At 39.0% G+C, this 16,226-nt stretch overlaps 1 protein-coding gene across 5 annotated transcripts in view; it reads right to left on the reverse strand.

Annotated features, from left to right (window-relative positions):
* TENM1 (teneurin transmembrane protein 1) overlaps positions 1-16,226 on the reverse strand; it is a 303,243-nt gene that overhangs the window by 186,399 nt on the left and 100,618 nt on the right. The window contains exon 2 of one of the 5 annotated variants that reach the window (XM_050310929.1): positions 14,520-14,592. The exons of the other annotated variants lie outside the window; for them this stretch is intronic. Coding sequence (XP_050166886.1) covers positions 14,520-14,592 — 73 coding nt within the window. The remainder of the gene's footprint in view (positions 1-14,519; positions 14,593-16,226) is intronic. 5 annotated transcript variants of the gene reach the window in all.

Consider the following 16,226-nt stretch of genomic DNA (forward strand, 5'->3'; position numbering starts at 1 on the left):
TTTAATTATTGGCAAAAATAGTGCTTTCTATAGGAAGCACAGGCAGTAGTGTAAACAAATACTTGCGCTCTTGGGAATAATTAGATTTATATTCATTAAATGCATATTTTTCAAGGACATTAATGTAGATAAGCATGGGTTAGTGGGTTAGTGCATAGCCTTTCTTGCAACTTATGTATGATGCTGCATGGAAAAATGTATTTGGTTCAACTGCAATTTCAGAACGGAACCAGGGTAAGACAGGCTGCAATAGAACTGCAGATAAGTCCAGATAGCTTAGCAAGAGAAACAAAAAGTAAGACTTTTGTATTCTTTTATATGACACCACTCTTCTCAGCGTACCTAAAGAAAGTTGATTCTACCAGGAATGGACTGTTTGTTTCCCCTCCGTCCCTAAATGTTAGGGCAGTTTCTTTGGAATACTGTATTTCTCAAACCATCAAATATGTATCACAACAAATGAGAGCAATCCAAATGAATGACTCATACTCCCTGGTTAGATTATGCGTTTCATCCACACCCATTAATAAAATAGAACTGTTCAGTAAAATGGATAATGTTTGATATGACACCAGGAGATACTGGGAAGAATTTGTCTCCACTTTGTAGCAGGGCAGGTTAATTATTTGGTAGCCAATCACGATGACTGTTTGGTGAATGTGATTAGGCTAGTGGAATATTTTCAAGAATGAGACACTGCTGTAAAACACTGCAATATGACTGTTCACTGGCTATTTTTTAAAACTTAAATAATAGCATGATAATCACTATACAGCTAAAAACAGGGGAATAAGCATCACATTACCTGTAAATTAAAAAACCCTCAGGCTACACATCACATCTTTCACTGAGCTGAGATCTATTTGTGTGCATACACATATTTTAAATGGTGTCAATCAACGATTATGAACTGTGTGCAGAAATTACATTAACCAGTGTATGGATTTACAAAGCAAGCATATAACAGACTCAGAATGTTATGGAGAAGGAGGGTAGAGTGCTGATCACTAACTTAATGTTACAGAACTTCAAAACTGAATTATTTTGGAGGGCATTAGTTTCAGGGACAAGTTGTAGGAAGCTGGCTTACCACTTACCCTATTTCTCTAATCTCCTTAAAACTTTCCTTACTTCAGTATGACATTTGGTTGTTTTTTCTGAAATTTTAACCATTTGGAATGAACCTCTCCTACCAGGTCTCTACCTCAGGGTGTTCAGGGAAGCGGGAGGGTTATGCAGATTCACCCGACTCCTCTGAGGATGATGCCAGGGACAATGTGTTTTACATATGTCACTGGAGACTGTTCCTCTGAAATGCTCCAGGGCCCGTAGCTGTTGCTGGAACAGGAGATTTGCAAATTGTGATGGCATCAGCCTTTATGTCAGTCTTGCACCCAAATTGAATGCACACAAGTCCTCAGAGGCCTCTGGGTAACCAGAAAATGCTCACACCACATTGTAGAGTAGAGATTTCAGCCCAGGGCTACAGGGGTCACATCTCTGCTCTCGCTGCTACATGTACTCATCCAGCAAGGAGAGCACCAGGGAATGAGTCTGCAAGCCAGATGTGTCCTCCTTCTACACTCCTCAAGATCTCTGCCTAAAGACACTTAAGCTTGCTGGAGAAGAAAGAAGGCTGATTGGAACTACTACAGAAGAGAGAATATATGACAAAAGCATCTGGACAGAAACCAGATGAAGAAAAAAGAAACAAGAAAAGAGAGGGAATCATTAAAACAGACTAAAATGCAAAAAACAGAGAAGGTGGGAGCTCACAAGGATGATTTGAGCAGGAACAGCGAGACAGATCTCTTGAAGACTGCTCTGGTAAGATGACTAGAACATGAATGGAAAGCCCATTAAGAAGAAATCAAGTTGGAGAGAAGCTCTGGGGCAAAGTTCAGGCTTGAAAAGAAGGTGGCTGGGACAAGACCAAGGAAAGAGCTCAACTTCAAGGAAAGGGGGGTGAGGAAAAAGGCTGTCAGTTAACATTTGTGAAACCCAACAGCAATACACAGATTTCCTTTCAGCACTGGTTTCAAAGAGAAGATGACAGCTTCCTACTGCTATCCAATATACGTCAGCTCAAGTAGTATAAATCTTAATATTGAACCTAGGCTCAAAACCAACTGATGCCACATGATAATTACACTTCTTACTTTGCTTTTTTTATAAACCCACAGAGTTGTAACTTAAGTCAGGGAGAGCTACTTGCAGTAGTAGATTGCACTAATATTTGAAATATAGTCTAAAAAAATCAGCTGTTAAGCAATTCAAATTAGATGCTCAGGTTTAGCAGGTATTTTTCACGTTAATTTGAATATACGTGAAGTTCTCATGCATAAAATGGAGGTAAATACCCCCACTGTTTCCCAGGCTTATTGCAAAGAAAAGAAATACATAAACATATGTGAAGTATTTGAATACTGTAGTAATGAGCACTGCAGAATTGTCAACAGGAATTTAACATTGCTGTAAGAACAAGGTTTGGATAGTGGTAATAAATAAGGCTTAAGGTTATACATAGAACAATTAAAGTGAACTAAAGAATCAAATAGCTTGTCATCATGGTGGCACAGTCTATTCTGCACACTCAAAATGAGACATGTCCTGAGGGAGAGGTCACAAGCAGAAAATGCAAGTAAAGCCTGTGACACAATTCATACACATGCACACCTTTAATTCTGACACCAGCAATACTTTGATAACCAAATCTGATGTTCTTAGATTAATATCATGATTGTAAGAGAAGGAGGATAAATACAGAAAAGCAGCATTGTTCACATGAATAATTAAACACTAAAAATGTACCAGTAGGCACATAGAGATATTCAGAGGGCTGCATAGATTCAAATTTGACAAAAGTAGCAACTCTTTGTAAAATTCCTTTTGCTAAAAGCTTTTAATTTCTTAGTGAGCATTTCTTGAAGAATGTTTCCTCTGTTCCAGACCTCTTTCCCCTTACACATATCTATGCTCAATACAGAAATCACTATTTCAACTTCTTTGGGAATTTATTTTGTTTCATTTCATGGCATAGCAATATACACAAGCTCTTACTTCATTCACCTGCTCAATTATCTGTGATCTTTGCCTATATGAAGAATAAAGGTAGAGATTCAGTATTTGCTGAAAAGACGTGTTGGAGCAAATTCTGCTCCCATATAAATGGGTTTGTACAGCAGGGCTGAAACATCATTCATAAAATGTATAAATTAGTACGTAAATGATAGCAATAATTAAATTAATTTAGTCACATGTATTTACACATAATGAGCGCTTTTGCCATGAGCTATTATTAGCACTTATAAGTTAATTCATAATGAGTAGGCAGAACTAAGGTTGATGATACTGGCAAAGTGCTTGCATTTTAGAAGTAACTTCCTGAGGAGCACAAGATCGTGTCTGTTCCTATTTTGCCAGCTGGCTCTATGTATGTCAAATCACGCTGCCCTTCCTCAGGTAAAAATCCCAGTTCAAACAAATGTTTTCACCCAAGGAAAGTTAGAAGCCAAATAAAAGCACTGCTCCTATTTTAAACAAAACAAATTTTGACTGGGCTTTGCCACCAGTGCTGAGCTGGACTGAGCTACTTGGATGCCTCGTAATTGCTAACTCACAGAATCCACCGCAGTCAGAGCTCGGTGCAGTCACATTCACTCACTGTGCTTTTAAAACAAAACCAGACTGACATATAACTCAAATTCTGGACCTTGCTAAAAAAAATGCTAGGCCAAGGGTCATTGTTTCTTATGCCTTCATGTTGATAGGGCAGTCATGAAGTGTAATGCTCCAGTGTGAGATAATAAAATGCCCTGAGTACATTCCTGAGCCTCACTAGATGCAGCAGTCACAAAAGAACAGCAGCACACAAATGCAATATGTAATGAGAGGGAAGGCAGCCTGTTACACACTCCAAATGCTTTGGTAAATGTATTTAAAAACACTGACCTATTGCAGTAAAGTTAATATACTGTTTTATATTCACATTTTAGTTCCATTTCTCTGGCTCTCAATGAACAATGACAGCACCTGATTTACATTTGTTTCAAAGCTATTTAATTTTTTCCACTGGTGTCAAAGTAGTCACATACCAGTGAAGAAAAGAATCACTGTTAGTTCTTTTCTACAGCAATAGTTTGTAAGGTTCAGACAAGCAGAACTCTCTCTTCACATTCATTTTCAGTTAAGGATTGCCTCAAACCAGGTGCAGGACCTTGCACTTGGCCTTGTCGGACTTCATGAGGTTTGTGCAGACCCACCTGTCAAGCCTATCCAGGTTCCTCTGGGTGTCATCCCTTCCCTCCAGCGTGTCGACCACACCACACAGCTCAGTGTCACTGGCAAACTTGCTAAGGGTGCTCTTGATCCCACTGTCCATGTCACCACAAAGATGTTAAGTATCACCAGTTCCCATGCTGACCCCTGAGGAATGACACTCCACTGGTCTCCACTTGGACACTGAGACACTGGCCACATCTCTTTAGGTGCAACCATCCACCCAAGCGGTCCACCTGTCAAATCCCTGTCTCTCAAATTACAGACAAGGATGTCACGAGGTTCAATGCCTAATGCCTTGCACAATTCCAGGTAGATGATGTCAGTTGTTCCTCCTTTATCCACCAACGCTGTGACCTTGTCGTAAAAGGCCACCACATTTGCCAGGCATGATTTGCCCTTGGTGAAGCCATGCTGGCTCTCACCAATCACCACCTTATTTTCCATGTTGCTTAGCGCAGTTTCCAGGAGTATCTGGCTCTGTGATCTTGCCCAGCACCAAAGGGAGACTGACTTGCCTGTAGTTCCCCAGGTCTTCCTTCGATTTCTGTATCAAGCATTTGGTAAGACGTACAGGCAACGCTCAAGATACACCAAATCCCAAATTCAAAACTTCCCAAAGCCAGTATTCAGCAAAGCCTGCTTCTGACAGATGAGATGAAATATCATCTCAGGTGAGACACACTGCACTGACAGAGGCTTTGGGGACCAGCCATTCAAAATGCAAAGTGCATTAGTTAGCAGTGTTCACCCTTAATCAAGAGTTCTAGGAACTGAAAAATTAAATCTCTCTGGACCCATCAGAAGACTACAGACTCCAACTGCGGCAGAATAGCCAACACGCTGGAATAGATGGAAAACTTTAAAAGAAACAGATCCTGCTATACCTGGAATCTGAAGTACCAACTACATAGGAGAAAAGGAAGCTGTGATTAACACCTTGTCAGGGGAGGGCAGCGATGCAGTAGGATAATGAATGGAAAGTTCTCATTTGATCTTGGCACAGTTTGATTAGATGCGTATTTCTTTGTTTAATAAACATTTGTCTTTTTTGGTTACCACAGATAAATATCTTGACCTGTATTCTACCTAAAATCCCCTTTATTTAATGACTAACTGATTACTGTGCAAGTCCTCCTCTGACATGCTGGCATTATTATTTTACAGATGGATTCTACCAGCCCATTCCCAGATGCATAGTCTTCAGGTTCAATAAGCTTTCTGCATAAACAGCAAATTGAATGGCCTTTGTCCTTATTAGTTTATAGAAAATTAATTTTTTAGTGTTAATTTTTGGGCTTGGGTCATTTGCCAAATTTTTAGGGCAGCTGCTAGAACTATAGACAATACACACAATACAGAGATGGAGAGATCTATTGGGTTATTTCCTTTGACTACAAACTGATGAAAAATAGCAATCAATGAATCACATGCCTGCCATGTCCTCTACAGTATATACTGAATTGTGTTGGCTGTTTTTAAAGAATTGCAGCTGCAAAACCTCTACCTCTTCATTTATTGCTTCATACTACTCTAAAAGAGACATGTTGGAAAAATCTAATAGTCAGTAGAAACATAATAGCTTTGCAGATTATAAAGCCAAGAAAGAGCCAATGCACCCATCCAGTCTGATCACCTTCACAGTCAGAACCACAGTTTCAACCAGTGACCCTCACATTAACCCTCAGAGCACAAGGCTCAGCTCAAGCATGTTTTGAAAAACAATGAGACCCTCAGGGCTCCAAGTACCAAGGACTTACTGTCCCTTGGCAAATTATTCCCAAGATGAACAACTATTTTTTTTTAAAACTGAAAACTGTCCTTGATTTCATATTTAAATTTCTCAGACTGCCAATTACAGCTACTGAACCAGCATTGCTGGGTCTGTGTCTGCCCGTAGATTATGTCCTGCTGTACATTCTGCACTGCTTTCTTAGTGATCACAGCATCACCTGGGATGCTAAATATCTACAGAGCTCTTCCCTCCCTGCATCCAATCCTTACTTCAGTTATCTGAGTGACAACTCAGATTTCCTCTATGGATTCAGAGTTTTTTTAAAAAACCTTTCCTTGAATAACAAGTCCCAAAGACATAACCACATTTCACACTCCTCTGAGTCCCTTCAATTTTATACATCCCTGCTGTTGAAATGCTCAGAACTGACTTGTCAGGGAAGTCTTAGCAACAGCTGCTATATTTCCTAGTTCCTTGACAAGATGCATGTACACATGCAGCCCAAAGTAGCATTTGACTTGTTGGCTCCATTTATCTCATTTACTGGTCCTTAAGGTCCCTTTCAGAGTTACTGCTTTCCAAAGGAGAGCTTATCAAATATTTTATATTTGGTTACTATCCCCCACACTGAATCTCATTTGGTTTCCTGTGTTGAAGTGTTCTGTATCGACTTCTGTGTCAGCCATGATGTTTTTAATGTCTGAAGTTTAAATATCAGACAAGAAGCACATTTCTGACATCTTTCACTACAATTTCTTATAAAGATCATGTCCCTAATATGGGACTGTATTGTGCTATGCTCCCCACACATTTCAGATATTAAAAAGGCAATCAGCTAAATTCTAACACTGTAATAAATGCCTATACTATAGATAATTTATTTACACATGCAGAAAATATTTTTGGAAGTAATTAAATCCCCCAAACATAGTGAACCTGTCCCGGTGGCCCATTGGAAGCATTCAAAAAAGGGTCCACATGTGAAATTAGCAACACAAGCTGCTGGAGAGAAGCCAATTAAAAACTCCAGCAAACACGATATTATTCATGTGAAAAGGAAGAAACACTAGACTATCCAAAGCCAGTTGCTTTTTAGAATGTTTGTTTTCCTTGTATTTGTATGCGGATTAAAAAAGGAAACCAAGAGGAGGAATTCTCTAATATGAGGAATTTTGAAACACTTTTCAAATTAGCTGAAATTTCTATGTATTAGTTGTGCAAGGTAATCCAAAAGCCAACAGCAAATTTACTGAGATAAACAAATTCCACACTTATCACCTGCTTACCATTTTAGTTTGAATAGCGATGGATTTCAGTGGAACCACTCACATTTATGAGGACTATAAATACTGCCAGGATTCAAACTGTTTAAGCTGCTGCAAGTAGCAGCTGTATCAAGAGCAGGTGTGCATTTGCCACCTACCAGAATAAGAAATGCATCCATCCCCAGATTTGCATCCTAGAAGAGGATGATATACACTTTAAAAGATCTTTCTCTGCATCACAGGAGTATTAAAAAGTCCTCTAGTTCTCCAGGAACGATTGCTTTGCAAAATTATACAGATATTTTAGAAGTTATTTAATACCTCATGTTTCCACTTCTTGACTTGACTAAGCTTGGTTTTTCAGTTTTATCAGCACACTGATACTTATTTGGCATAAAAGCTTCAGAATATTGTCAATCAAGGACTTTATTACCACCATCATGTTGATGGGAACATCCTCAAAGGACATAAGGAGTCTTTAAGACAGGAAAAAGTTAAAATATTATGGCAGGAAGGAGAGAAAGCAGCAGGATGGGAAGCTCCTGCCATGTATTTTTGGCTGCTGTGTTGTAGACCTGAACTAGACAATCAAACTTCAAAGAATACTCAATTGCTGTTTGTTTTTTGGTTTTTTTCTCCCATGGGCATACAAAACTGCAAATTGCATCATTACATACTGAAAGGGCAGCAATGGCAGAGATAGCAGTGCAGGAGCCTACGTGGGGATTTTTTGTGATACGGGAAACTGCTGTCAAAGATTATCACCCAAACATGATCTGACCTAGCAAAGGCAACAGTCAAACATCTCCACTTTGTTGACTACCCTTGCTGTTCCAAGCTGGCTGCAGGTTATTTCTGTTTCCGCATTCTGACTCCTACTGCGAATTTCCCCAGTGGGAACTGAAAACCTGAGCCCTGCCAGCTGTCCAGAGCCCGGATCAATCTACATGAGTCCACGGCCGGGAATTGTATTTTGTCTCACAACTGCACAAACCTGAAGCATTGGAAGAAAATAATCTGAAACCATTTGAAAATGGCAACTCGCTGCCATTTCTCTTACCAGAGGCTTCTTGCCGTAAGTGCAGCCATGACTCAGTATCTCAAGAGCTCTTACTGGGCCTGAGAGAGAAATGCAGTTGTGCCATGGGAAGGGATATGTGTCTACCAAGCAGAGGTAGGTAATAATTCAATCTAAACTATTATAGAAGCAATGAGTGAACAAATCATTCTACAAAGATTTACACAAACCCCAGTTGATTTAGACTGTTTACTTATTATGGTTCTTTATTTACATTAATAAGCACTGTTTGAATTGTTAAGTAATTGCATATAAACATGTTTATTTTATCGTATGTATAGCTGCAGTATTGTTTTAAAAAGCATTCAGTATGTAACAGTCTGTCTACTTTTTTTTTTCCCCTTTTATGTTCCAGATCTTTGATTTAGGTTTGTGCCATTATTAGCCACCAAGCAATGTATAAGGTATCTCGAAGAAAGCTCAAGAAATTCCACTATAGTTGACTGGTAAAGTACAGAAAATGCTTTCTATTTGATTTAGTATTAAAAGGAAATTGGATATCACAAGACTAAAATGGTGATGCCAGTGAGGTATTCTGAGAGAAAACGCAGAAGACTGTCTTTAGAGAAAAGATGTCAACAAAAATGAGTGACTGAAATAATGCAGAGTACTTCAGACATGGACAAGAGGTACTAGGGATCAGAAATGAATTATTACACTCTAAAATGATCCAATAAAAATCGAACTGTTGTGCAGTAATCAGAAAATGTATTGGAAAAGAGATAGGTTATAAAAAGAAAAAGGAGCTTTCAAGTAGTGTAGGCTGTTAGCTACCATGGAAAAATCTGGATTCAGGAGGTTATATTTCTAACAAAATAAGCACATAACCAAACATAGCTGAATTTGCTGCTCAATAGGTAGTGAACTATAAAAATTAAAAAGCTAGACTGGAGACAGGATCACAGGCTAAAATAAAAATAATCAATGCAACCATCAATAGGAATGTTGAAATGAACACTGTACTGACTGAACACACACCACGCAGGCTTCAGGAAGAATGACTCAATTATGTTTTTCCCCACAGGCAAAGACATAAAAGATAGTTGTAGATACATTGAGCACATCACAAAAAAGCATTTTGGGCAGGGCCCCTTGTTACAGAGGAAGAACTGCAGTTCTAAACGGTGAATAATTACAGACGCTCTGGAAGAAAAACACTCGTGCTCCGTTGCCTTCGGTGGCGCAGCCCTGGCAGCCACCGTGCCCACCTTCACAAGCGCTCACCAGCACCCACCAGCCCACAAACACACAACATGGGAGGGAAGGCCTTCTTTTACTGAAGCAAGGGAGAAGCAGTGGTACACCAGCTTCTGAGCTGGGGGAGAGAAGGGCTCAGAATTTTTGAAAGAGGCACAAAACCCTTAAGTAGTTTGATGCTAAACCGAGGCAAGGGAGGGGTGGAATGCAAAGGCTTCCTGCACCACAGATCATCTCTCAAATTCTCTCCTCTCTTGCCACCTCCACTGGCAATGAGAAGACACCAAAAGACAGCAGAAACTTGGCAGAAGACCAACAGCTAAACCCAAATGCATTGACTACTTATGAGCAAGTGTACAGTGATGACCACTAAAGGTGGCATCGTCCTCAGAACAGCAGTTTCTAGCTCCTCTCTCACTACACCACAAAAGGATGGCTCTTTCCTTCACATTCAGGCTACTGAGATAAACATATATCTTAAGAGTCAAGATACCACATTAACACCTGAATAAGTTGATGATATTGTTGCACCATTCCCTGAAAGGGAAATTCAGATTGCAGAGCCATCCATACACGTGGCTTTTCATTTATGCTCAACTAATTTGTAATGAGCTTTATGAAAAAAACATACACCACCTACTTATCAAGACATGACCTCAAGCCAGGCCTAAGTCAAGCCTTTTATAATTATACTAGGAAGGCAACCATCATCATATTCACTCCCTTTATCTCGACCTTTCAAAAGCAGTTTCTGTGACTAGAAATGAGACTTTATCACTATCATCTTCCTTGTAAAAGGAAGCCATGTAATATTCTGGGAAACATTTTGGCCTTGAGAAAATGTAAAAGTACTTAAAAATAAATTTGGAGTTTTTCCCTCCACCATGAGCTTTATCCCTTTACAGCAGAAGTTCCACCCCTGTGATCAGCAGCATAACCTAAAGCAGCATCCCTTCTGACAACAGATAAGAGAATGTGATCCATTGCCACACCCAAATGTGATCCATTGCCATACTGTAATCAGTAAGATCTGGCTCATGGAGACAACCAGCTGGAAGAAATCACAATGTACACCACTGTCTTATGAAGGAGTCTGAGAACCTGCAACAGTACCTATCACTCAGGTGCATTCTGCTACTGAGATTTCTGTGCTAATCAAAAGGGGCAAGCATCCACAAATTGTTATGTCATAAAGAAAATAATGGAGAAGTTTCTAGTGCTGAGCTGTAAATCCTGCATCACTCACCAGGTCCCACTGACAGTGCACAGACAGCAAGCAGCTCTACTACACGATCCCAGCATTGACAGGTCAAGCAGATTCAAGTAAATTACATGAGATAATTTCTGACTGTGCAACTGGAGATAAGTTTATATCAAATTATGCAGAAAAACATAAATTCAAAGCAGGCATTATGACCCTGCAACTTCTGCCACAGTAAAACACTTGCTCTGAAGGAGCTTAGCATGACTGGACAATAACAGAAGGTTTGCTGTCTGAAAAGCACCGTTTGGGGAAAAATTAATCAAATACGATTGTTCTTAAACCCAAAGTGCCTCTTGAAATTGCTGTCAGACAAGGCAACGAGAAGGGCAGATGAGTCTAAACAATACTTCTAGGTATTTCCTCCCACATATACATCTTTCAAGATGTGTAGGGCTCATGGAATCAATCCAGGTCACTAACTGTTTCCAGCTCCCGTTCTGGATAACCCAAGGCAAAGGAACACAGTTACTTTCCATCACATGGTTTCTGATGCCCGAAGAGCTGCCCCTCTGTGCTGCCAGTACAGCTCATGGCCAACAGCTCACGATCAGATGCTGACAAGTGCTGTTCAAGTGAAAGTCAGCATTGTGAACATGGTATAAAATCTGCATTGCAAATCATCTGGGGTAGAAACTCGAGATAAAGAAAAAAACACTGGCAATATAATTAGTCATCAGAATATGCGAATCTGATTAAAAAATTACTCAAAAACATCTGTTAGGGAGAGGAAGCAGCCTGCAGGAATTATTTGGGGCACCTAGACCCATATTCTAGAAGAGCTAATTATACACATTTCCTCTTATGCTCATGATACAAACTATAAAGTCAGGGTTATAGAGCTAGATATGATTAAAAAAAAATAATATAGAAGATGCTGAGTTTTGTTTTGTAAAGCCTGTATATAAAAGCAAGTTCAAATAAGTGGCATTCTAATCTGTTTTATTCTGAAAAAGCTAACTGTAATTTCATACACAACTTCTCATTCTTATCCTATTTTCTATTGCAGAAATTAGAAATAGTCTAGTATGTTCAGTCTAGATTTCACTTACAGAAAAATACGAAGGTTGCAGCCATGGGAAGCAGCCCCTGTGTTTCTTCTAAATGGTCTGACAAAAGCTACTATTAATGCTCCCCATATGTAAGATGAGGATATGCTAATATTTGTAACCCTGAAAAATACAGATTTATGCTGATCTTCACCTTACTCCTAAGCCCAAGAGGAAATGAAATACCAACAAATTTGAAAATGGAATTTTCAAGGCTTTCTCATGTAATTTAACACACAATGAATTACATGGGTGAAAATGAAAAACGGTTGAAAAGGAAGAACAAACAACCTTTTGTCATTCATAGGACGACAATAAATTCTTGGAAGATCTCATTCCGTCAAGAAGAAATAATATTTAGGTTAAACCTTACTAGACCCTAAAATGATAATTTGACAGTATCTGTCACTTCTCTACCAATCCTGTGCTCATTTGCTAGATCCCTTCTTTTTATTTCACTTTCAGCATTAAAGTTTGGAGAGCAAGTCCAGAGGAGGTCATGAAGATGCTCAGAGGGCTGGAGCTGCTCTGCTGTGGAGAGAGGCTGAGGGAGTTGGGGTTTTTCAGTGTGGAGGAGGCTCTAAGAGACCATAGAGCACTTTCCAGTACCTAAAGGAGTTACAAGAGAGCTGGAGAAGGACTTTTGACAGGGCATGGACTGATAGGACAGGGGAAAATGGCTTTAAACTGACGGAGGACAGGTTTAGAGTAGATATTTGGAAGATATTCTTTACTGTAAGGGTGGTGAGTCACTGGCACAGGACGCCCAAGGAAAGCTGTGGCTGCCCCATCCCTGGAAATGCTCAAGGCCAGGCTGGATGGGGCTTTGAGAGACCTGGTCTAATGGAAGGTGTCCCTGCCATTGGCAGAGGGGTTGGAACTAAATGATCTTCAAGGTTCCTTCCAACCCAAACCATTCTGTGATTCTGTGATGTGACAGCTGAAAAGCATTTTCCTATGGGGGCAAAACCAGCTCTAGTTATCTTTGCATATTGGTTGATGGTATAAGGAACCAAATGAGAGTAACTTGATCTCATTTATCTGATACCCTTAACTATAATCTTGGATGACCAGAGTTCACAAATTTTCCCTTAGCCTTATTTTGTACTAATGATGTTCCACTAGGAGCTTTCAGTAGAACATCCAAAACCTTGATGAAAAACACATTTCAACTGGTGGAAACATCTACATTTTAAGACATGTAAGTGGAAATTGCTTATATTTCAAAATAGGTATGAAACTAAATTAGCATTAAATTAAAATAAATAATTTATTCGAAAGGATATACATATAAAATATGACTGTAGGTTGTTTCCATACAGCAGATCTCTGTTCTTCTAAATTTTAACCAAAAGAGATGAGAAATAAAGCATAATGTAAACTTAACACAACAACATAAATAAAACATCAGGATGGACATGTTGATTGTTTAGAATAGAACTGTTCCCAGCTCCACACTTGTCTGGAGATGTCCTGCAAAATTCACCGTAAATGCTTAACAACAGGAAAAGTATTTTGCTCAGCATCTCCCTAGTCTCATAAAGATTGTGAAATGAAGAGTCAGATAGTCCTCACCCTTTTACACTGCAGCACCCTGACAGAAGGCCCTTTCCTGTCTATCCCATCTCAGCTTCTCCCCGCGCCGTGGCAACCTAGATAAACTAAGGTCTCAAGTTAGGGTTCAGCATCACTGCAACATCCTTTTGCACTGTAAAATATTTGTGGAAATAATTCTTCTTTATGTTCATTTCCACCTGAGAAAGTAAAAAGCATTTAAATGAAAGAAGGAATAATAATTTATATTGCTGTCAGCTCCGTAAGCCACATCCACCATCCCTTCTGCATCCCACAGCGGAGGAAAGCCAAGGGATTTTTTTCTGAGCTCTAATGTCAATTTACTGATTTCTGGGATAAAAATTAGACCTGACTGTTCTCCTCAAGCTTTCCTCCCTCCCTGCTTTTAGCTACCCATGAAAGAAAACAAAACTGCAGGGCTAAAAATATTACACAGTCTTGTGTAAATGCACTGATAGCTTTTACTATGCTATGGGCAAAGGAAATTTGCATTATGGAATATAAAACCCATTTTTCCTATGTTCTAAATACTGTTTCATTACCTTTAATGTAAGACACTAAATATTATTAGATATTTTTCTTTAAATTAGTGTTTGTTGTGCTTAAAAGAGAAATAAGGGAATGTTTCAACATTTTGTAATGATTTTAATAGACCATATGCAAACTGTAAAGATTAAAATAGAAGACACGCAGATGCAATGCCCTCGTCAGTCTGAAAAAGTAATGAAATAGTAATTTTAAAAGGCAGAGTTTTCCCCACAATACTGACAAACAAGTCATTAGCTGAATTTCCATACATAAACAATGTCATAAATTGCTTAAATGCTGGGGGGCACAAGCACAAAGACTTTCATATTACAGCTGAGGTGATGTTACAGCGCTTACAGAAGCATCTCACACTTAACCAAAGCAATTCAGATAACTTACATGCTGCCTTTGAGACAGTAACATTTCCAAAGGAACCACTCTGAGGTCAACAAAAGCATCTTACACTCTTAACAACTCCAGCAGAGCAGTTACCATGTCAGTGTATATGCCAATGCTCCCCAAAAGGCATTGCTATGTTACTGCAGGGACTCACACGCTTCCTTTGACACTGAGGAGGCTTCTTTGAAACAACAGCAGAAGCAACCAACATAAATACCATCTGAACACTAAAAGAGAAAAAGAAACACAACAGAAGCAAAGGAGGTCTTTTATTAAGGGAAGATAAGTGGCCCTTTTCTGTCAAATATCTGAAAGTATCATAAATCAAATATCTGACAAGCTATTGCAAACTACTGAAGTTGGAGAAATTTTACCATGGGGGCTTTGCATTTTATTGATGAGGTTGCCTTAACCTATTTGGTGACTTAAATGATCCGACAGGCAGAAGTGTACAAACAGAAAGCAATCCATGCCATAATACAAAGGCAAAATAGAGCACACAAGGAATTAACAAGAAGTTTTAAATGGCACAGATGGAATGGGACTAGGACCAGTGTTTACCTTTATATTTTCAAGGCTTCTTACACATATTTGACCTAATGGGTCTACCTGCAAATTAGTAACTCAATTTCTTAATTGCACCATTGTAAATAGAAAGCGACAGGATAGAAGCTACTGGAAATACTTCAGCCATCATTATTACAAACACAATCCTGCATAGAAAGGCAGTCACAACCACACTTGTTCTCAGAGCATGTATTGTTATTGTAATGTAGCTGTTGGTAATAATTTCCTGGAGAAATGAGAAAGCCAGAGATCAGTTTAATGCCTGGCTTGTTTACAAAATAACAGTAAATAAGAGCAACATTAATCCCAATGCTCTCACTTTCTTACATTATACACAAGACTTTTATGAAGAGCCAAATTCAAGCCTAATTTAAACAGGTGTGAATTCACAGTAGGTCTATTGACACACACCATAAATTAAATCAGAGCCTTGTCCTTAGCTAAATCCTCTCCATGTCTGCATAACGACAGCATTCACAAAGCTGCACAGCTCATAGCTTCAGCAGTTCCAGTATTCCTTTCATTCATTAAGCATCTTTACCCCTTTAATGGATATGTTAAGGTACTGAATCTGTAAGTGCAAAGAGCTGAGGTGACTTGCCCAAAACTCACCTATCTGCCCAGCAATCACAGTGAAAAAACCCCTGAGATTTAGGGACAGTCTAGAGATCTGTTAAATGGATCACTGCTCCCAGGCTATAAAACAAACACTTAGATGAATTACTCAAGATTAATCTTACATGTTTCTAGTTCATTAAGCTCAGCTTTGATCTGTAACCTACTAATTTCTCTACTACATCTACTTATTAATATATGGCTAATATTTTTATCCTATCTTTGCAGTCTGCTGTTTAAAATTATTGATAGTATTAAAAGTATTGTTTCAAATAGAACACTGATGTTAAGAAAGAAGTTTCCCACTAATTTATGTGGGGGGAAAGGAAAAATTACATTTTTCCACAACTTTTCTTTTTCCCCTCTTGCTTTGTCCTTAAAAAGACAAATATGTTATTACAAAAATTCCTGACCAGATCTCAAGTATTCTAAAGCTATATTGCATGGCCTGTACTAACACTCCAATTTCTCGCCTACAAATCTCAAAGAAGTCATTGTGAACTCTAACTAATACCCAGTTGTCATAAAACTAATGCAAAATAATGCAGCCTAAGGAAATGTCAGGCTCCCAGACTGAGTGTGCATTTCACAGTACACTCACCCAGCACTGGGAATCCTGTACTCTCCTTTTGGTTCTCACTATGGGGTAGAGAAAGAGTAACTAATTGCATAAAAACAT

This window comes from Myiozetetes cayanensis, unplaced genomic scaffold (assembly GCF_022539395.1).
Source record: "Myiozetetes cayanensis isolate MyiCay16 unplaced genomic scaffold, myiCay2020 scf15, whole genome shotgun sequence".
In the NCBI taxonomy this organism is placed as follows: Eukaryota; Metazoa; Chordata; class Aves; order Passeriformes; family Tyrannidae; genus Myiozetetes; species Myiozetetes cayanensis.